Source organism: Desmodus rotundus, chromosome 13 (assembly GCF_022682495.2).
Source record: "Desmodus rotundus isolate HL8 chromosome 13, HLdesRot8A.1, whole genome shotgun sequence".
NCBI classification, from domain to species: Eukaryota; Metazoa; Chordata; class Mammalia; order Chiroptera; family Phyllostomidae; genus Desmodus; species Desmodus rotundus.
In genome coordinates this window covers 25,533,533-25,554,089 of record NC_071399.1, presented here as the reverse complement: position 1 = coordinate 25,554,089, position 20,557 = coordinate 25,533,533, and the positions used below count along the sequence as shown (strand labels likewise).

Below are 20,557 nucleotides of genomic sequence, written 5' to 3'. Positions count from 1 at the left end.
GACTTCAGGGAAAAATAGAGTTGGGTAGGGCTTTCAAAAATTGGGCAGGATTTGTGCTGGTGGAGAGTTGTGGGAAAGGCATTCCCGAGGCAAGGAATGCCACTGCATGAAAGTATAAAGACCTAGCAAAACGGCAGTGGGAGTATGGGGAAGAATTGAGTAATACAGTTTGAAGTGAAGTTCGTGAAGAATGTGGGTGGGAAGTTATTTCTTTATTATTTAAAAAATATGTTTATTGATTTTAGCTTGACAGGGAAAGAAACATCAGTTGGTGCTGTCCAACTGGGGACTGACCCCTCAACCTATGTATGTGCCCTGACTGGGAATCGAACCCACAATCTTTTGGTGTGCAAGACAATGCTCCAACCAACTGAGCCACCCAGCTAGGGACTATAGGGTGGAATTTAGATCATGGGGACTTTAAATGCCAAAGTGAGTCTGGACTTAAACTTTGTAGGCAATGGGGAGTCACTGAGGTTTTTGCTCCAGGGGAGTGATGAATTGAGCATGCCTTAGGAATATTAAGCAAGTGATGGCTGGGGATAGCGTAGGGAGCTAGGGAGGCTCCCTGGACAGCAACCACAGTACTGTAAAGGAGAAACAAAGGGATAAGAAGAGCCTATGCATGACCTGCTAACATAGCAACATACCAGCTGTTGGTTCAGACTAGAGACCAGTATTTGGGCCATTTCCCCCCATTCTATTTTGCTTTCCTGTCCATCAGAAAGAATTGACTCCCAGACCAGTCCACACAAGTTATATTACCTAAGGAAAGCTGCTTTCTGCTTCTCTTAGATGGCTTTGTCCACCGCTGTGGAGATCCAACCCATATACCTGGCTGCTGCCCAACAGTCATCGCTGGCAGCCCAGATCCAAGAATAAATCTGCTGATGCAATGCTTGCTGTTACATATGCTGACAGTTTCTTGGAGACGGAAAATGTGGTTGTAGGTCTCTCTCTCTCTCTCTCAATGTTTTAAGACTGTTCCATTAAAGAGATTCTTAGAAGAAAAGTAGTTTCAACACTTGAAAGAAAGACACTCTAAGGCCCAAGAGCTGGATTCAGTGGTGCTGGTGGGTGGGGAAAAACTTCCCTGGAGTGCTGAAGGCCAGGAGCAGTTAAATAAAGGTCTCAGAAACTAAGTCACAGATTTCTAGACTTCAGACTGCTTACACGTTTTCTTGTGCAAGCGGCAGATTTTACTTGATAAATGTGTCTTTCATTCAGCCATTTCAGAAAAACGGCCAGGGGACACCAGTAAACAAGACCCCCAGCTCCTGAATCTCTGGGTAGGAATTCAGCTGGTTTCATCCCCTCCCCCTCGTGTGACGAGCTTTTCTTCAGTGAGTTGGGTTAATGAAATGAACTGAGGCCATCAGGCCTCCTGGGATAGAAATGCAAAGTTAAAAGACCCCAGCATTCCTCTGAGTGAAGTCCTGGAAACAAACCACACACTAGATACAGAAAATTACTCAGAAGAGGCCACTGACTGAGCTACAGGGCAGACTCCCAGCTTGCAAGACAGATTCGTTTAAATTCTACTAAAATACACTCAAAGAGCAGCACATTATTAATCAGGGTGGGTTAGGAAATTCAGGATAAAAGGTCTGCAACTTGTCATGGGAAGGAAATGGGCACAAGGGCAAATCAAATAGGATTATAACATATTCCTATTTAATATATAGGAATATATTATAATCCTATTAATTCCTATATATTCCTCTCACTATCCCCATTCAGTTAACAAAAGAAACGGATGCTAATGGACTGGAAGAACAAGACGGACTCTCAGGTAATCACGCAATCAGTCTTAATGGGTAGACTCGAGGAACTCAGATGATTGAAACTACAGTCCTCCTGGGGACCACCCTTAAGTCTGGTTATCGAAGTGTCAGAAACACTCGGTTCCCTGTTTACCTAGAAAGCCAAAGACTCACGCAGTCTCTAGTACTTGGGATCCTATAAAACAATCCTTGGGAAATTTTTAGTTTCATAGTCAGTTACCCTTTTAAAATTCTAGCAAGAAATTAATCTCATTGCTGACACCGAGTCACCACCTGCTGGTCAGAAAGCAAAGTACAAGTATAAAATATACCTGGTCACACCCCAAAGCTAGGAAAAGAGCCAGGCCAAGGGAAGAGAGATTAATGACTCAGATAGCTAGAATGGAAACTAAACGCTATGGTAAGTGAACCAAAAGAAGTACTAAAATCTCTTTATGGCCGTGAGGGACTTACAGAGGGAAATTAGTACAGCTATGGGATAACCACCAGAGTCTACACTGGATCGAAACTCCCAAGGTCTTTCTTACCTTCCAAGGAATCTCCTCTACAACTAAGAAGTTTAGGACCTTGAAGCCCTGTTTCATGTCAGAATTAATCAACAAAGATCAAGAGAATGGAGAAAGCATTAGGATAGACATCAGCAGCTTTAATGGTTTTGTCACACTGGGGAAAAATAATTTGATCTGGACCCTTGTCCTCACAAGCTTAAAAATGTTGTTTATACGGCCCTGTCTGGGTGGCTCGGTTGAAGCGTCGTCCCATGCACCAAAAGTTTGAAGGTTCAATTCCCTGTCAGGACGCATATGGGAAGCAAACTATACATATGGCTTTAGGTCTGCTGGGTGAAAAGCACAACAGTAAGGTGCTCCTGAATTATTTCTTACTGCTTCTACTGAGGCACACGTGGCACAGCATCATCATTAGTCCTAATAACAAAACACTTAGCACAAGGAGGACTGATAAAACTCAACTTTATTAAGACTTAAACCGAGAAGATGCTTCTGCATGTGTTAAACACATGCAACTACACAGCTCGATCGAGACACCCCGAACTATTACACTAACGCATGGCAGGTGGTTGCGATGAGGCTCCACTGCGCTCCACACGTCTGCTACGCAGGCGCTGTGATCGTTTCTTCTGTGCTAAGGCCTGCAGGTCCCATAGCCCTAGATACGTTATTTCTCCTTAACTTCTTCACTTGAGATTAGGATGAGCTGCCCCGGAGGAACTAAACCAGGTGGACTCAAAAACACTAAAAATATTCAGGGGCCAAGTTAGTTGTCCTCTGTGAAAGTTTAAAATCCTCCAGAGCCCCAGGGAGAAGTAATGCTAAGTATTCTATGAGCCGCAGGCAGAGATGTTTCCTTACCACAGTGGGTGTATACATGGGAGACAGTAATCACGACAAATTCTGGAGTGATGGAATCTGAAACACAGCGCACAGTCACAATATATCCCAGAGGAAAACCACGGAGCGACACGACTCTGCAGCAAAACCAAGTCCAGCGAGTAGGAAGTTCAAACTAGAAAAACAAATCACTGAAGTATTTTGGAAATGAGGCTTTGAAGAAAAATCATAGGGTTTGGAGACTATAGGTCTTCGTTGTTCTCCATGCATGGAGTAGAGCGCACTATCACTACTTAAGCTACAATTTTTAAAAACCTGTCTTTTACATAAATGTACCAATGGGTAGCAGACCCACTGAACTAGAATAAAAATCACGCGCTGGGAGAGCCTGAGGTAACCCTCCAGTTGCCATGTTTCTGAAATTGGGTTATACATTATCGACGTGGCTCATCTTCCTACAGCATTAGTTTTATTCAGAGATTTGGGGGACTTGGAGGGGGTTGGCCTTACAAGAAAAATGGACTCTTAGATATCTATTGTTGATAAGTACATCGTATAGAAAAAAAGACAGGAAATAACTTTAACTGAGCAGCTTCAAGGATGAACCAACCACACTCTCAATGGTAAGCATTCTGTTTACTTCGGCTTACGGATGGAAAAGTCTCGGACAGGGCGGCTTAGACTCCTGGAGCTGCCCAGCACTGACCAAGGAAAACAAGGCATCACTGGGTTACAGTTGGGCTACACCTTTGCGAGGAATGAGCTGGCCGTCTACACTCTGATACTACGAGATACAAAATACAGCTGCCCTGGACTGGCTTTCATGAAACTCCTCAGGTAACAGGAAAAGGCTGGTGAATTCTGTAAAGTGAATAGAATTGTTTTGGGTTAGGGAAAGAGGCGTTTCTGGCAGCCACAACTGGGAAAAGGACAAGTCACCTTCCCACTGAAGATGACAGACCAAGTCCTAAAGGCAAGCAGCAGATAGTATGGGAAACTGGTCAGATAGTCAGGGTCTTCAAGGGAAAATCAGATTCTCCTGGGGTTTTCCATATCAATAGTGGACTTGAATTTAGAAGTTTCCAGTTCATTTCTAGAAGTACAAAATTTTTTTTAATATATGAAAGCAGAGGGATCAGAAATAAATGAACTCGGCTGTATTCTTTCCAACCCTCCTCCATGTGGGATTTGCTTTTCGTGCCACTTTCACGTTGGGTCCTCATCCTTCTTTAACACTGTTTCCACTTTCTTCCCCTCAGAGATCAGATCCGTAACTGGCCTTTGCTTCACAAACATTCATTTTCTTCCAAACTAACTTACTTTCCTTCCTTACTTTCCTTCCTTCCTTCCTTCCTTCCTTCCCTCCTTCTTTCCTTTCTTCCTTCCTTCCCTCCTTCTTTTCCTTCCTTCCTCCCTTCCTTCCTACCTACCTTAAAAAATAATAACAAAGAAGTCTTCATTGGCTTTAGATATTAAAGCCAAACAAGTAACAAATGCTAGTGTTTTCCTAGGGCGATCATGTTAAAAATAGTTGAATATAGTATCAGGTATCTCTGGCCTCCATCACACAGCTCCTCTTTGAGAACTGAGTTGGTGCTGACTGCGTTTCAGTTCTGTCCCATCCTCCCTGGCGACCCTTTTCTCCCTTGATTAGTCCCAGGCACTGAAGGCTAAGGAAAAAAGGGAGTGGGTGGGTCCAGAAGGGGCTTGACCTAGGAGACAGTGATATTTTTTACTTTTAGACAAGTAAGAAAGGAAAAAGTGTTCGTGACTGTTCCCTTCACAAAACTCTCCCTTCAGGTTCGAACTTGGAACTTCCCAGCTTTGGTCATGTACTTGATTCCCTTGAAGGGTTTGTACTTCTCTCCATACATGTCCAGACGGTTCACTTTGAGTCCTGGAAGGAAGGAAGAATATGACATAAGTATAATTCATGGAAGCAGATAGCATAACTGTTCAAATTCATTTCCATTCAAAGAGATCAGTGGGATAAAGATAGTAGTAGCAATGAACCAGAAAAAGTTTCATTTACTACATCATTCACATGAAACTGATAGATTCTTCATTCTTAGTGTATACACTAATAATAAAAAATTTCTGTAACCAAAAGCTATCCTATTAGAAGACCTGTTTCTAGGTGGAAAGGGCAGCAAGTTATACACAGACTGAAATGAGGGCAAAGAAAAAGTAAGACTACTGTATGTTTTTCTCTAGTTATTGTACTGAGTACATGAATTAATAATGATAACAAAATCAAGAAATTAATAATGAAATAAATTATAATTGAATGAATAATGGAAAATAATAAAATAATAAATGAACGTTTTCTAGCTATTCTCACTATACTATACTAAGCTAAAAAATTTTACACCATATAAAATTTTAAGCTTATTAAATATTTTAAGATGAAAGAGTTTATAATTTAAGTGAATTCTAATCCCTTAATTTAGACAAGGCCTGTTGGTAAAGAAAAATAGGAACTTCACATAATCTCCTTTCTATCTTACAGAATTGTTCAAAGGATTCACTAGTAGATGAAAAGCGCTTAAAACAGTGCCCCGTACACAGTAAATGCCCAGTAAGTGGTAACTATTATTATTTCTATCACCCCAAGGTAGGTGCAGACTACAGCGAACCAACTTGGGTAGGCCCAAGGGTTCTAAATGATAATAAAAGCAAATGTGAACATGTCCTGAAATTGGGGGAAAAGAGGGGAAATTATTGTTTTCAGTCACCAGCTGAGAGAGCAGAAGCATTCCCACACTGAAGACCTAGGGAACCTCCCAGCGACAAGCCTAGGAGACTCAGCTCCTGCCTACCAATATGGTTTCCTTCTCATCTGTGTCTTAGACGACTTTTATTCAGGTCACTGAAGCCAACTTTAACGCAAGGATTGTAAACTTTCCCCAGAAGTGTGCTAGGAAGGACTTCACTAAAGATCACATGTCAGGCCATGAAACCAAGCTTGATAAGCAGGGAGTCACTTCCGTTCTCTTCAAAACCACCTGTGCTGTGGGCACTTACCAGAAATGGCCAGCTGCTGGATCTTAAACTGCAAGTTAATTGTGGGGTTCTCATCTGGCTTGGAAGCTCCAGCCTGAAGACTCATGGTCCCCTTCAAACTTGGTAGCTTTTGGGGATTTATCTTTCCTACATCCCAAGACAGCATCTTCAAAGAAAGAAAGAGTCACAGTGGAACCTTTCACGTGCGGATGTTGAGTCTAACCTCAGGCCATCGGTTCGCATATTGTAACCTGCCTCTAGGGTATTTCTCAACAGAGAACCCCATTTGTTACCCTAAATTGTCTCAAGGGAAAAACAATGTCCCTTTGATTAATCACCCCCTTCAACAAGGTATAAAGTGTACGTGGAGAGCTCCGACAGAGTTACTTCTATTTGAGATCAGCAATTCAAAACCTCCCGCTTAGTCTCCTACCTTGGTAACTGGGTCAAACGTGTGTGTCCCCTGAGATGGAGTGAGGCTCATATTCAGGACCCCCTTGGGCATCTGGCTGGTGACGATCACTCCCTCAATGGTCTTCCCCATAGTCTGCTTAGGTCCCACTGTTATTTCGAAGCGTCCAAGTGAACTACTGTCCCGGAAACTGATGCCGTGTTTGACATATACTGGAATTGCCACCAGACTGGAAAAGAGATAGCCAAAAGCCCATTTCATTAATGTGCCGCCAAAATGGCGCCCTTTCCTCCTTGTCCGCCCTGCTGGCATCTTTTCCTCCCTTGTGTACTTCCTTGCTCATCTTAAAAATGAAGTACAGGTAAAAGCCCTTAGTCATCTTTTATTGGTTTCTTTTTGTAAAGCTAAGATGTTGTCTAGTAAGTCAACTAACTCTTCTAATGACTCTTTGAATAATAGCCACAAAATTAAAGAGTATACTAAGCCTACTATGAGAAAGGCATTATAAATAAAACTTAGGAGTCACCATACTTCTGTTTTATTTTGTGACATGCAACTGATAATTATTTGTACTTCGGAGAGTAATATTCATACATCATGCACATTTAATAATTTCTTGAGAGACCTTTCACCTGACCTCGCCTGATCGTTACAGAAACCCTGTGAAGGAGAGCAAGTTGTCAGGACTTGACAGAAGAGGAAACGGAAAAGTCAGAGAGTTAGTGGCAGTTCCTAACATATACTAAGCCCTCCCTGAGTGCCACTATGCTAAATGCTTTACCTCTGTTACCTCATTTAATCTTCCAGCAAGTACGAAGCAGGTACTGCTATTGCCCTGACTGCACTGACATGCTTAACCTCATTAAGTAACTTGCCCAAGGTCACATATCAGAAATACTGACGGCGTGGATTAAGTCTAGGCAGTCTGATTCCAGAGCCTTTGCTCTCAACTGCTCAGGTAGTTTTATGAACTATTTTTTCCAAATCACACACAAAGGGATTGGTGGCTCTGAGGTCTTGTGGCTCTCTTCAGTCCACACACTTTCTACTTTCAGTCCACACCTCCTGCTCATAAAAAGCCTCAGACTCATATCACAGAGAATGTCCAAGACCAAAAATCACTGCATTTTATGGTTTGCATTGCATAATTTAATGCTTCTTTTGGGTTGTGGGGTTGAATACAGGTGTACTCAGACTCCAATTTGAGGAAAAAACAATTATTCAGACATACAGTAATGACAACAAAAATAACAGCAGGAAACTTAATGAACACCGACTTTTTGATAAGCACTATTTAGATTCTCTTACTTAACCTTCACAACAAGGCACTTTTATTATTTTCAACTTACAGATAAGAAAACAGACCCAGAAAGGGTAAGCAACTCAGTTGAGGTTACCTGATTAGTAAGTATAGAAGCTGGAATTTGAACCCAGGTAACTCCAGAGCCAGAGTTCTATCACTATGGATATGGCTCTCACACACTCACACACACACACACACACACACACACTCCAGTCTTAATTATAAGGGCTGCTTACTTCTGGGCACTGACATGGTAAGAGAGCAGGCGAAAGTTTCCATCAGGAGGGATGAAGGAGAGGATACGCTCAGATTCCCAGCGCTTGAAACGAACACAAGGATGGAAGCTGACGTCATCCAGCAACCTGGGGTTCTATAGTTACCAGGCAAGGAAAAGCAAAACGTAGGAATTAAACACCCATCTTTCTTTCAGGAGTAATTCAGATGTTGTGTTTACTAAAACACATACACACAAATTCTGTAGTTACTTATAAAAAAAGTCAAGCCTGACACAGCTGTGTAGATGTCCTTAATCATCTTTTTTTTTAAGATTTTATTTATTATTTTATTTTTATTTATTTTTTTAAAGATTACTTATTTGTTTTCAGAGACAGAGGGAAAGAGAGAGGGAGAGAAACATCAATTGGTTGTCTCTCACACACCTCCAACTGGGGACCTGGCCCACAACCCAAGCATGTGCCCTTACTGGGAATCAAACAGATCTTTTGGTTCACAGGCTAGAATTCAACCTACTGAGCTGTACCAACCAGGGCATGATTTTATCTATTGATTTTTAGAGAGAAAGAAAGGGAGGGAGACAGAGAGGGAGAGAAACATCTCTATAAGAAACATGGACCAGTTGCCTCTAGCACACCCCCAGCCAGGGACCTGGCCCACAACCCAGGCACGGGCACTGAACCGGAGACTTTCACAGGCCGGTGCTCAATCCACTGAGCCACACCATCCAGGGCTTTAACTATACCTTTCGTTCCATTTCATTCTCACAATTCTGTCTTTCCGAGAGCATTTAATTTCCCCTCCCGAGAACTAAATCTGCAGTCCAGGCTTTTACCATGAAGGACAGTGTAAGGTCTGGCATTCCAGTCAGCTTGACACAGGCATCGATCACCCCCTGGATCTCAGCGGTGATGGTGGAACCTGAGACCACAGCAAGACAAAAGGAAGGTCGGAGGTGACTGAACTCTGCTCTGTTCTTCCCAACTCATTTCCTTCTTCCCGCCCTCCTTCCATCTCTTCCTTCCTCTATCCCTCCCTCATTCTCCTCCTTCTTTCCATCCATCCTATTCATCTACCCAACATTGTCCATCCTTCCAAACATTCATCAACTGTGTATCAAGTATGAGATACTTAGATGAAGTAATGGGAATAAAAAAATTAATGAGATAATTAGCCTAAAGGAGTTTTCAATCTAGTACCAGAATCACACAGAATGTCATAATCTTAACCAATAAATAGTTCAGGAAATTCCTTATCAGAAACTTCTCTCCCTAAGGCCACCGGTGAGCTTTGCTGCTACACCGAATGGGCACTTTTGGCCTTTATCTCCCAGGATCCCTCTGTAGCATGTGTCATTGCTGACCCCCTTCTTCCTTTTCCAAATCCTCCCCTCTGCTAGCTCTCTACCTTTCTATCTCCTTCAGTGCCTTCTGCACATTAATTTCTTTTCACATCCTTTAAATGTCCATGATTTTTCAGTTCCAAACTTCTCCTCTGTCACCCAACACTCTCCCCTTGGGTTATTTTACCTCCTGCTCCAGGCTTCTTTTCACTGATGGCTAATTATTTCCTAATCTTTTTTTCCAGTTCAGCCAATTGGTCAGCTCCACTTAGATGTCTTAGAGGCACTTCAAACTCTACATGTCAAAGTGAATTCCTTATCTTCATTCCTGGACCTGCTCTTTCTATTTTCCACATCTTCATGATGATACCAGCTATCCTGTTGCTAAGCCAGAAAATCCTTGACCACTTCTAATTGTTCGTTGCCCATAACCAATCAGTGATCATTTCCTCTCTTTTATATGACTCCTATCTTTTAACTCATCTGTTTGTTCCTCTCCACGCTTACTACAATTGAGGACATCTGTATTTTGTGACTTCAGTAACAGCTTCCTGCTTTCCCCACCTTCAGTCTTACCCCATTTCAAGCCCTTCTTCACACTGCAGCTGGACTTACAGTTTTAAATTACAAACCTGTTCAAGTTATACCCCCACTTAAAATTTTTTAATTGCTCCAATTAATCCTCCTTAAAAAGGCATACAAGCCTCATGATGATCTAGCCATCTAGTTGTTGTTTGCTTTTTAATTGAGGCAAAACCTATAGTAAAATGCAAAAATCTTGTATGTACACCTCAATGAATTTTTAAATATGTATAGGCCTATGCAAATATCATCCACATCATGATGTGAAACCTTTTTAGCATTCTACTATGTTCCTCTTGCCCAACCTAACTAGTCCAAATCCTTAAAATTCTGACTTCTATTACCTTAGATTAAGATGCATCTGTCTTCAAACTTCATATAAATGTACATAAACTTAATGCATCCAAGTTTCTTGCTCAACACTGTGAGATTCATTCATGTTGTTGGGTGTATAAGTAGCTATTCTTTTTCATCGTTGTATAGTATTCCATTGTAGAACCATATCAAAATGTATTCATCCTTTCTATTACTAATGGATATTTGGGATATTTTCAGTTTTGGACTAATATGAAAAGCTGCTGTGATTAGTTTTAAAGCCTCAACACTTTTCTTTTTTTATGCTTCTCAATCCAGTCATACTAAACTACTTTATTTCCCAATAATATTTTACTTATCTTAAAGGGTTTGCACATACTTTGCTCCAAAATACATGAATGTTTTAATAACTTCTACTCATTCCACAGATAAAGCATAAACATTCACCTCTTTAGATTTTGTTCTGTACGAGCGGGATACCTCTTAGCCTCCACCTTTTTACCTTTCGCTCTCCCTCACTAGACTTTCAGCAAGCTTCTGTAGCCATCGACTGTCTCTCTTTCTCTTTCTTGTAACCCCTCATCTCCTCTGTTTGTATAACCTCATTGTCAACAACAAAATAACATCATAATCGTTATCAACAACAGAAGCAGCTACAACAAAGGTATTTCATAAAGAGGTCCAGACATTTGAATATGGAACACAATTAAGGTTTCAAAAAGATTCAGTGGCAGAACTAAGATATTACTAGTCAAAAAAATGCTGAAAATACCATCACTGAACCAAAAGCCAGCTGCCACTCACACACATTTACTAACAAAAATCTCTGAAGGCTCGTCATGGGAAAGATGAGATCCCCAGAACTATGCTGAGTGACAGCCACATAATGAACAATTGTCCCTCTGAATGACATGCCTCTCTTCATTATTTGTAAATCATTGTTGTTTTCCTGTATTACTGGGAATGGGAATACTATGGGTATTCAATGACTTAATTACTGGGCTTACTTTTTTCTTCGAGAGTTTGTATAGCTCATCTTTGTTTACATTTTATTACATTTATTGAAGTGACATTGGTTAACTGTGCAGGCAACAAGGAACTGGCAAAAAATAATCAAAGTCATGAAAAGCAGGGACCTACGGCCGAGATTGCTGTACTCGGCAAAGCTATCATTTAGAATCAAAGGGCAGATAAAGTGCTTCCCATACAAGCAAAAATGAAAGGAGTTCATCATCACCAAACCATAATTATATGAAATGTTAAAGGGACTTAATAAAAAGATCAAAACTATGGATAAAAGGGCAAAAAAATACAAATCTATCAACAATCAACTCTAAAAAACAAGCTAAGCAAATGAGAAGAACAGAGACAGAATCATGGATACAGAGAACATTTTAATGGTTGCCAGTTGGGAGGGGACGGTGGGGGAATGCGTGAAAAGGTGAAGGGATTAAGAAGTACAAATAGGTAGTTACAGAATAGCCATGGGATGTAAGGTACAGTGTAGGAAATGGGGTAGCCTAAGAACTTACACGTATGACCCATGGACATGAACAAGGGTGGGGGGGGTTGCCTGAGGGAGTGGGGTGTGCTGGGTGGAGGTGGGACAAAGGGGAGAAAATCAGGATAACTTTAATAGCATAATCAATAAAATATAATTTGAAAAATCAAATACTTAGGAAAAAAGTAAATGAAAAAAGAAAATAAAATGTGAGACAAGCATTGGTCTGCATCGTCATGTTTTTATTGCCTTTTTCAGCTCTACTGAGATATAATTAACTAATAAAAGTTGTATATATTTAAGCTGCACAACTTGATGTTTTTATATACATATACATTGTACAATGATCACCAAAATCAAGCCAATTGACATATCCATCACCTCATAGTGTGTGTGTGTGTGTGTGTGTGTGTGTGTGTGTGTGTGTAGTGAGAGCACTAACGATCCTCCTCTCTGCAGATTTCAAGTATATAAAACATATGTGAAGTGAGGATGTGTTAATTTAACCAGACGGGGTGAGGGGAATCCTTTAACAATGCAACTGTCATCACGGCTGTACATTAAATCTCCAGAACTTACCTCGCATGACCAGAACTGCTTCGCTTTGACCGACACCTCCTCACTTGCCCCTCCTCCTAACCCCTGGTAAGCACCCTTCTGCTCTCTCTGCTCCTGTAAGTGAGGCCACAGAGTACTTGTCTTTCTGTATCTGGTTTATCTCACTTAAGTGTAACGCGCTCCAGGTTCACCCATGTTGTTGAAAATGGCAAGATTCCCTTCCTTTTTTACGGCTGAATAATCTTCCATTGTGTTTATAGACCCATCTCACATTTTCTTTACCCATTTGTCCGTCACCAGACATTTAGGTTGTTCCATATCTTGGCTACTGTGAATAATGCTGCAACAAACATGAAAGTGCAGATACCTCTTCGAGATACTTGTTTCATTTCCTTTGGATGTAACCAGAAGTGGGATTGCTGGATCATACGGTAGTTCCATTTTTAAGATTTTGAGTAACCTCCATACTGTTTTCCATGATGGTTGTCCCCATTTACATTCCCAGCAACGGTGTACAAGGGTTCCCTTTCCTCCACATCATTTCCACACTCATCTTTGGTCTTATTATAATGGCCATTCTAACTGGTACGATGCAATATCTCATAGCTTTTATTTGCATTTCCCTGGTGATTAGTAATTGTTGAGCACCTTTTGATATACCCTCTGGCCATTTTTATGTCTTCTTTTGAAAAATGTCTAGTCATGTCCTGTGCTGACTTTTTAATCAGGTTATTTGTTTTTTGTTTTGTTTTGCTAGAGTTGCTTGAATTCCTTATAGATTTTGGATATTAATCCCTCTTCAGATGCATGGTTTAGAAGTATTTACTCCCATTTATAGGTTGCCTTTTCACTCTGTTGATTGTTTCTTTGTTGTGCAGAAGCTCTTCAGTTTGATGCAATCCCATTTGTTTATTTTTGCATTTGTTGCCTTTGCTTTTGGTGTCATATCTTCAAAAAAATCATTGCCCAGATATATCATTCTCCCTATCTTTTCTTCTAGTAGTTTTATGATTTCATGTCCTATGTTTACATCTTTAATACATTTTGCATTTTTTAAAAGATTTATTTATTTTTAGAGAGAGAGGAAAAGAAGGAGAAAGAGAGGGAAAGAAACATCAATGTGTGGTTGCCTCTTATGTGCCCCCTACTGGGGACCTGGCCTGCAACCAGGCATGTACCCTGACTGGGAATCAAACCAGCAATGCTTTGGTTCGCAGTCCCATGCTCAGAGCACTGAGCTATACCAGCCAGGGCCATTTTGCATTGATTTTTGCATATGGTATGCGGTAAGGGTTCAATTTGATTGGTCTGTATGTGGATATTCAGTTTCCCCAACACAGTTAATGAAGAGACTATCCTTTCCCCATTGTACATGCGTAACACTCTTGTTGAAGATCAGTTGATTATAAATGCGTGGTTTTATTTTTCAGCTCTGTATTTTGCTTCATGGGTCTCTGTATCTGTCTTTATTTCAGATCCATACTGTATTAACTAATGTAGTATTGTAATATATTTTGAAATCAGGAAATGTGAAGTTTCTAGCTTGATTCTTCCTGCTCAAGGCTGCTTTGGCTACTCGGTGTCTTTTTGGTTCCATATGATTTTTTTTTTCCTATTTCTACAAAGGATGCCATTGGGATTTTAATGGGGATAGTACTAAATCTGTAGAACACTTTAGGTATTATCAACATTATAACAATATTAATTCTTCCAATCCATGAATATAGGTGTCTCTCCATTTATCTATGTTTTCTTTAATTTTCTTCATCAATGTTTTATAATTTTCCATTCACAAGTCTTTCAACTCTGGTTAAGTTTATTTCTTATTCCTAAGTATTTTATTATTTTTGTTGCTATCACAAACAGAACTATTTTCTTAATTCCCTTTTAGGATAGTTTGTTGTTTGCATATAGAAATGCCACTGATTCTTGTATGTTGATTGTTTATACTAAAACTTTATTGAATTTGTTAGTTCTAAGAGTTTTTTGTTGAATTTTTAGGGATTTCTACACATATGATCATGTCACCTGCGTCATTATATTTAAGTCCATTTCTAGTACCTAGCACAGTGCTTGACACAAGGTAGGCACTAAGTTAAAATGAATGTTTTGAATTGGGGGGTAATTCTGCTAATAGCAAGCACTGCTTGAAAGGGGCTTCTTTCTATTTTCATAGTTCAGAGAACCGGTTAAAGGCACCTACCTGATTTATCAATGATGGCATCAATCTCTTCAATCACATCAAAATAGGCCTCATTATTGGTGTATTTCACCCCGGTCCGTCGCCAGGGCACCACGGACAGCTGCCCAGTGGGTAGCTGGTCACCCACATTGGTGCTTCCTGAGACAATGAATATTACTGTAATTTATTTCCAATTTGATAACTGGATATAATCAATTATCTCATAATCATAGAACACTTCCCTAGATGTTTTTCTATGCTCCCACTAGTCATTTAGTCAATTAAAGAATTTTTTTTAAAAAAAGACAAGAGTTTTCCCAAGTTCTATACGAGTAACCTAGTCTACTTAAAAACTCGTCGCCATCTGGTCTGCCTTCTCAAGCAGAATAAAGGTTAAAATAGTTACCTGAGAAACAGATATCATATTTTGGTTTTGAAAGTAACTCGAACTTGGTCTCTCAAATTCCACAATAGCTTGCAGCTTAAATAATGGATTGGCTTTCAGTAGAGATGGTAATCTACATATTGATATAAAATTTTCATGGGTAAAAGTAGTATTTTTGTTTAAGGTAGATTCTGAGCTGCATTTATGCTAGGTATTAAAATGTATACATCAACATAATCTCTCTCATACCAATACTGAAACTTAGAAAAAGAATACAAATTACATCTTTCCCTATCTCTTCTAAGAGTTATAAATCAATTTCTCGACTTGTTTTTCCCTCACAAGCATCAAAAATATTTTTAATTCAAAGGTTCTATATTAAAATTTTGAAATATTATAACTAATTCAAAATTTCCTTCTCCTGTAACCTGGATCTTTTTAATCTAAAGAAAAAATCATTAAACACATGCATATTCAGCATGTTTATAAAACACTTCAGCTTCTCAAAATGGTTCTCAGATACCTTTTTCTAGATTTAAGTGAGAATCTGGAACATGACTTAATAATATTCATAAATGATCAGGTGCTAATAAAGCTTTTTAAGGTTTAAAATGAGCCCAAAATATTGAAAAACCCAACAAATGTTTTCTTAAAAAGTATGCTATATATTAAAGCATGTCATCAAGCTATAATAATTAAATCAGTATGATAATAAGGCAGGAAAGCCTAAAAAAAAAAAGACCAAGAATCCACAATGACTTAAGGTCAAGATAAAAATATCATTTGACAGAAGAAGAGAAAAGATAAATTATTCAAGGAATAGTGCTAGGAAAAGTGACTGACAATTTGGAGAAATAAACATGGAGCCTTACTTTATCCTGATTACCAAGATAATTTCCAAATAGACTAAATAATTCAATCCAAAAATAAAATTGTGAAAGAATTAGAAGAAAATACACTTTTTAAAAAAGACTTTTTCCAAGATCAAAAGGACATTCTCTTAGTATGGGTGAGGGGAGGCAAAAAAAAAAAGAGACATTCTTATGTTTTCTTCTAGCAGTTAGAGTTTGTTTGTGTTTATATCCAGCTGGAACTTATTTCATGTGCAGAATAAGCAAAGAGACTTCACTTTTTTTCTATATCAAAGCAGATTCTCCTAGTACAATATATTTAACTGGCCCCGGGCCCACTGATTTGATATATGACCACATGTATTTATACTAAATTTCTATAAATACAAGGGTCTGTTTCTGGACTTTCTATTTTATCCCAATCATACTTGCCTATCACTGGGCCAATACTATATTTTTAAAATTACCAAAACTTCATGATATATCTTGAACCTGATAAGACACACTCTCTTGTTCTTTTTTTAATATTTATTTTCAAAACTGTCTTGGTTTTTATGACTCAAATCTATTCTATGAATTTTTGTCTCATGTGCCATATGAACTTGGTATATATAGCTTGATACTATTTGACAGGGAAATCCTTCCAACCCTTTTGTAATTCTCTTTCAAAATCATCCTGGCTACTGTGCATATTTATTCCTTTTAAAAATGTATTTTTCAATTAGTTTGTCAAATTCCTTGTAAACCCTATTTATACACTTAGCAAGATCCAAAATGTAAAACCTTAATGAAGAATGATTAACTTCATTAAATCAAAAAGTTTTGAATGTGGCTACACAAACAATGCCATGTAAAATGTCAAATGACAAGACAGATTGTGAGAAGATACCTGTAACAGAGTATTCAAAATATATAAAGAACTCCCACAAACCAAATGTACATTCCCAATATACAGGGTCCTGCAGAAGTACGGCCGGCCTGTGTGGTGGGGAGGGTACGTGCATGTCTCGCACGAGACGGACAGCGATTTGAACATTTCACCTGAAATGTCATGTGGTGTGGTGGTGTGCTTGAGTGTGACATGTTATGTTACAGAACTACAGAGTGTGATATTGTTATGTTATGATTTTGTAATAAAAAAGGAGTGTTATTTGTGCCGGACCTTGTACATGGCAGTTTAATATCCTTAAATAAAAGAATTATTTTAAGTTAGAGCAAAAAAGAAAAGCATTTCAACATAAAAAAAATGGGCAAGGGACACAAAAAAGTAATTCACTATAGGGGAAAAACAGTCAATAAACACTTGAGCAGCTTTTAACATCCTTAGTAATATAAAAAATGCGTGTAAATTACAAGATATCACTAAACTATCAAATATCCAAAGTTTTTAAAATTAATAATAATAATGATAATAGGGTTGGCTAGGGCACATAGAAATTGCTACTGAAAGTATAAATTGGTGTAACTTTTCTGGAGGGCAAGTTGGCACAATGCATTCAAGGCCGTACAATGTGCACGTGCTTTGGCCCAGGCCTTCTATTTCCAGTACTGAAATGAAATCCTCCTAGAAGTACACAAAGACTTAATTATAAAAATGCTGATTTCTTGTTATTTAAAAGAACAAAAAATCAGAAACATAAACAGAGACTGAGTAAATAATTTAGGGTCTATTCCATATAGCAGGAAATTGCAAAGTCACTAAAAATTATGTAGAAGGATAGTTATCATAATGAAATAGTATTCACAAAATATTGCTAAAAGGTAAGTTTTAATATATGTACAAGAGTAGTTAAAAAATTCTATCCATCCATCTATAATCTATCTGTTTAGAAAAGACAAAAAATATATACACAAGTATGTCAAAAGTGTGATGGGATTAAGAACTAATTTCACGTTCTTTGTGCTCCTCTGTATTTCCAATGTTTCTGTAATAATCGTGTGTTTCTTCTGAAATCAGAAAAAAAATATTTTTCAGCTGTTTGACTTTATTCTGTCATTGAAATCAGGGTATTTCCTAGATAATTAACATCTCTCTCAGGTCATACTCCAAGACTACAAAGAACAGAATTAAAGCACCTGGACACTTGAGATCCCCAAGGTAAGCATTTAAATCATGCAGGGACCAGACTAAGCCACACCCACGATGGCGGCAGCTTTCTGTGGGTTTGCCCTTTGTCCATACCTGTTATGGTGTTGACAACCGTCCGAAGAATGGTGGGAGGCTTTATCAGTTCTTTGAGGATGTTTGACTCGGTAGCTAATGGAAACCCATTATCAAGCATCTCTTCCAAAACCTCATAAACCACAACCACGTTGTCTTTGATCACTGGCTCTGAACAGACTCCAAAATAATCCTGATGAAAATACAATATATACATTTATCACTCAGAGACTGTCATTAAGTGAGAGAATGTTCCCAGAGAACAAGGATCTAGTTCTGCCCATATGTATTTACTCAATGTTTAGGATATTCTTCTACAATAAGGGAATGAGGCATAACCATAGTTCTCTTAAAAAGAACACTTACAGTACCAGTGTCATTACTAACTTCTTTTATAAACTAGAGTAAGTCATTTAACCTCTTTGGGTTGGTTTCTTCAACTAGATAAAATACATAGAATACAAAACTGACTCGTAACTATTATATGTGCTTATGAACAAGAATTTGAAAGAACTATGATAATACTTGATATGACATAGTTTGGAAGTGAAAATCTTCTTAATCCATTGCTGTGTGCTACTGCTTAACATTCATGCAGCAAATAAGAATTTAGAGGGAAACAAAATAAAATCAGGGGTATGAGCAAGCACACTAGAAAATCACTTTGTATCCTCTCTACTCTAAGATGCTGATTCTAAGAATGCTTTGTCCTTTTATTAACCAAGGCTAAACTTAGATACTAAATTATCTGGGTTGTGGGAAAAGCACTGGATCCCAGATCAAGACCTGGGTTACAATTGCCACTTACTAGGTTACTAGATTAAGTCATGCTAACTAATCTGGGTCTTGATTTCTTTAACAGTATAATCGGGATAAGACCATTGGGCACACGTGGATGTTGTAAGAACTCAGCATGATTGATTAAAGGATAACATATGTGAAAGTGCTCTGTAAACTGTAAAGCACCATGTAGAATGCAATGCATGATGCTAAAATGATTTAGGAAGAAATATCTGTGGTCATTTGGTGTACCCTTCTAGCAATGCCAGTCATGTCTTATCCTGGACCTCCGAGATGGTCACATGACCTTCTTAAATTCATCCACTGAAGGGAAATTGACTCCTTTTTGAGAAGGCCCATTCTATTCATGGAAAGCTCTGATCATTAGAAAGTTCTTTTGCTAAACTAAAATTTGTTTCCTAGATCTTCCTTACAGAACAAGTTTGTAGACTAGTCCCACAGCTATTGGAAGACAACTACAGGATTTCATTTCAATATTTTTTACTTAAATTTTTTGTATCCTTCCCTGAGGTCATTTTCTCATTGCTTTTAGAGAGAAAGGGACAGCAGGAGAGAGAGAGAAGCATCAATGTGAGAGAAAAATATCAGTCGGTTGCCCCTGGTACGTGTCCAGACCAAGGGCCGAACCCACAGTCTAGGCACGTCCCCTGACCAGGATCAAACCCACAACCTTTCAGTTTATGAGATGACGCTCCAGTCAACTGAGCCACAGCAGCCGGGGCCTCAGTATTTTTACTTAGGGCCAAACTTCCTGTTTGATCTTTCCACTGTTCATGCCATGGTATGGTTTCTAGATCGTTTTACCCTCTTGCCATTTCTTTGAATATGCTCCAGTTTTCCCACATTCTCCTCAAATTGTGATATTCAAAATTGATGACAGACTCCAGGTGTGATTTAATTACATCAGATCATGTCAATTACTGAACTCATTCCAATATCCAATAGAATTTAGGAATAGGTTTCTAAAACAAAAAAGATTTCTTCTTTAAAATCAAGAATTTAAGGGCAAAGAATTTCACATTTCCTTCCCAAGAGTGACTTTATTTTGAAAAATAAATAAAACATATCACCAGATTTTATACACCAGGCAGCATGTGTGCTTGGCAGTTGGGAAGGAGGCTTGTAAGTATGACGAAGTGTAAGAGCAAAAGTGCCCGCGATTCTATAGCTGAAACTCTTCCATTACATTCTAGTCCTAGAAATATAATACAGCCAGAGAGAGCAGCTACAGAAAGACACCCAAATCAGGACATAGCCATTGACTTTTAATGCATCAAAAATGACAGGGTCTGAAGTTCCAAACTTCTAAACCAGCAACTTTACTGTTTTCTCAAGTGCTTCTGTGGTTTCAACTGGATTAAACAACTTTTCTCACTTCCTGTCTTATAATTAGTTACATAATATCAGACGGCAATAAGAAGCTGATGTCAGGTTTCACCAATGGGATGGATAGTCTTAGAACGGGGTAAAGAATCACATGTGGAAATCATAACAGGGCCCAGTCAGAGCGGTTTAAGTTCCTAACTACCGAGTTCCTTCACTTACAGGTCCTCCGCATACTGGGCTTCATAGTTCTCAGGTTTTCACTGTGTGAAGGAACCACATGCCACGTGAGAACTGGAATCCCAGAATAACCCTACCAGAAAGTATCTGTGGGAAAATTATAAAATATAATTCCTTTGGAATGAAAGCGGTTCCAGACATGTGAGCTAGATAGACGTGCAAATGAAAGGACTCTTTGATTCGCTTTTCACTATTTATCATCACATTTGGGTCCTCCTTCTCTTCTCATTC

The 20,557-nt window shown here is 38.9% G+C and overlaps 1 protein-coding gene across 5 annotated transcripts in view; it reads right to left on the bottom strand.

Annotated features, from left to right (window-relative positions):
* Positions 1-1,720: 1,720 nt before the first annotated feature.
* AP3M2 (adaptor related protein complex 3 subunit mu 2) overlaps positions 1,721-20,557 on the bottom strand; it is a 59,149-nt gene continuing 40,312 nt past the window's right edge. For all 5 annotated transcript variants that reach the window (XM_045186598.3, XM_053916856.2, XM_053916852.2 and 2 more), the window contains 7 exons: positions 17,984-18,155; positions 14,587-14,724; positions 8,921-9,006; positions 8,088-8,221; positions 6,570-6,777; positions 6,158-6,302; positions 1,721-5,030 (listed from right to left, as the gene is read on the bottom strand). In XM_045186598.3, coding sequence (XP_045042533.1) covers positions 4,930-5,030; positions 6,158-6,302; positions 6,570-6,777; positions 8,088-8,221; positions 8,921-9,006; positions 14,587-14,724; positions 17,984-18,155 — 984 coding nt within the window. In that variant the 3' untranslated portion in view covers positions 1,721-4,929. The remainder of the gene's footprint in view (positions 5,031-6,157; positions 6,303-6,569; positions 6,778-8,087; positions 8,222-8,920; positions 9,007-14,586; positions 14,725-17,983; positions 18,156-20,557) is intronic.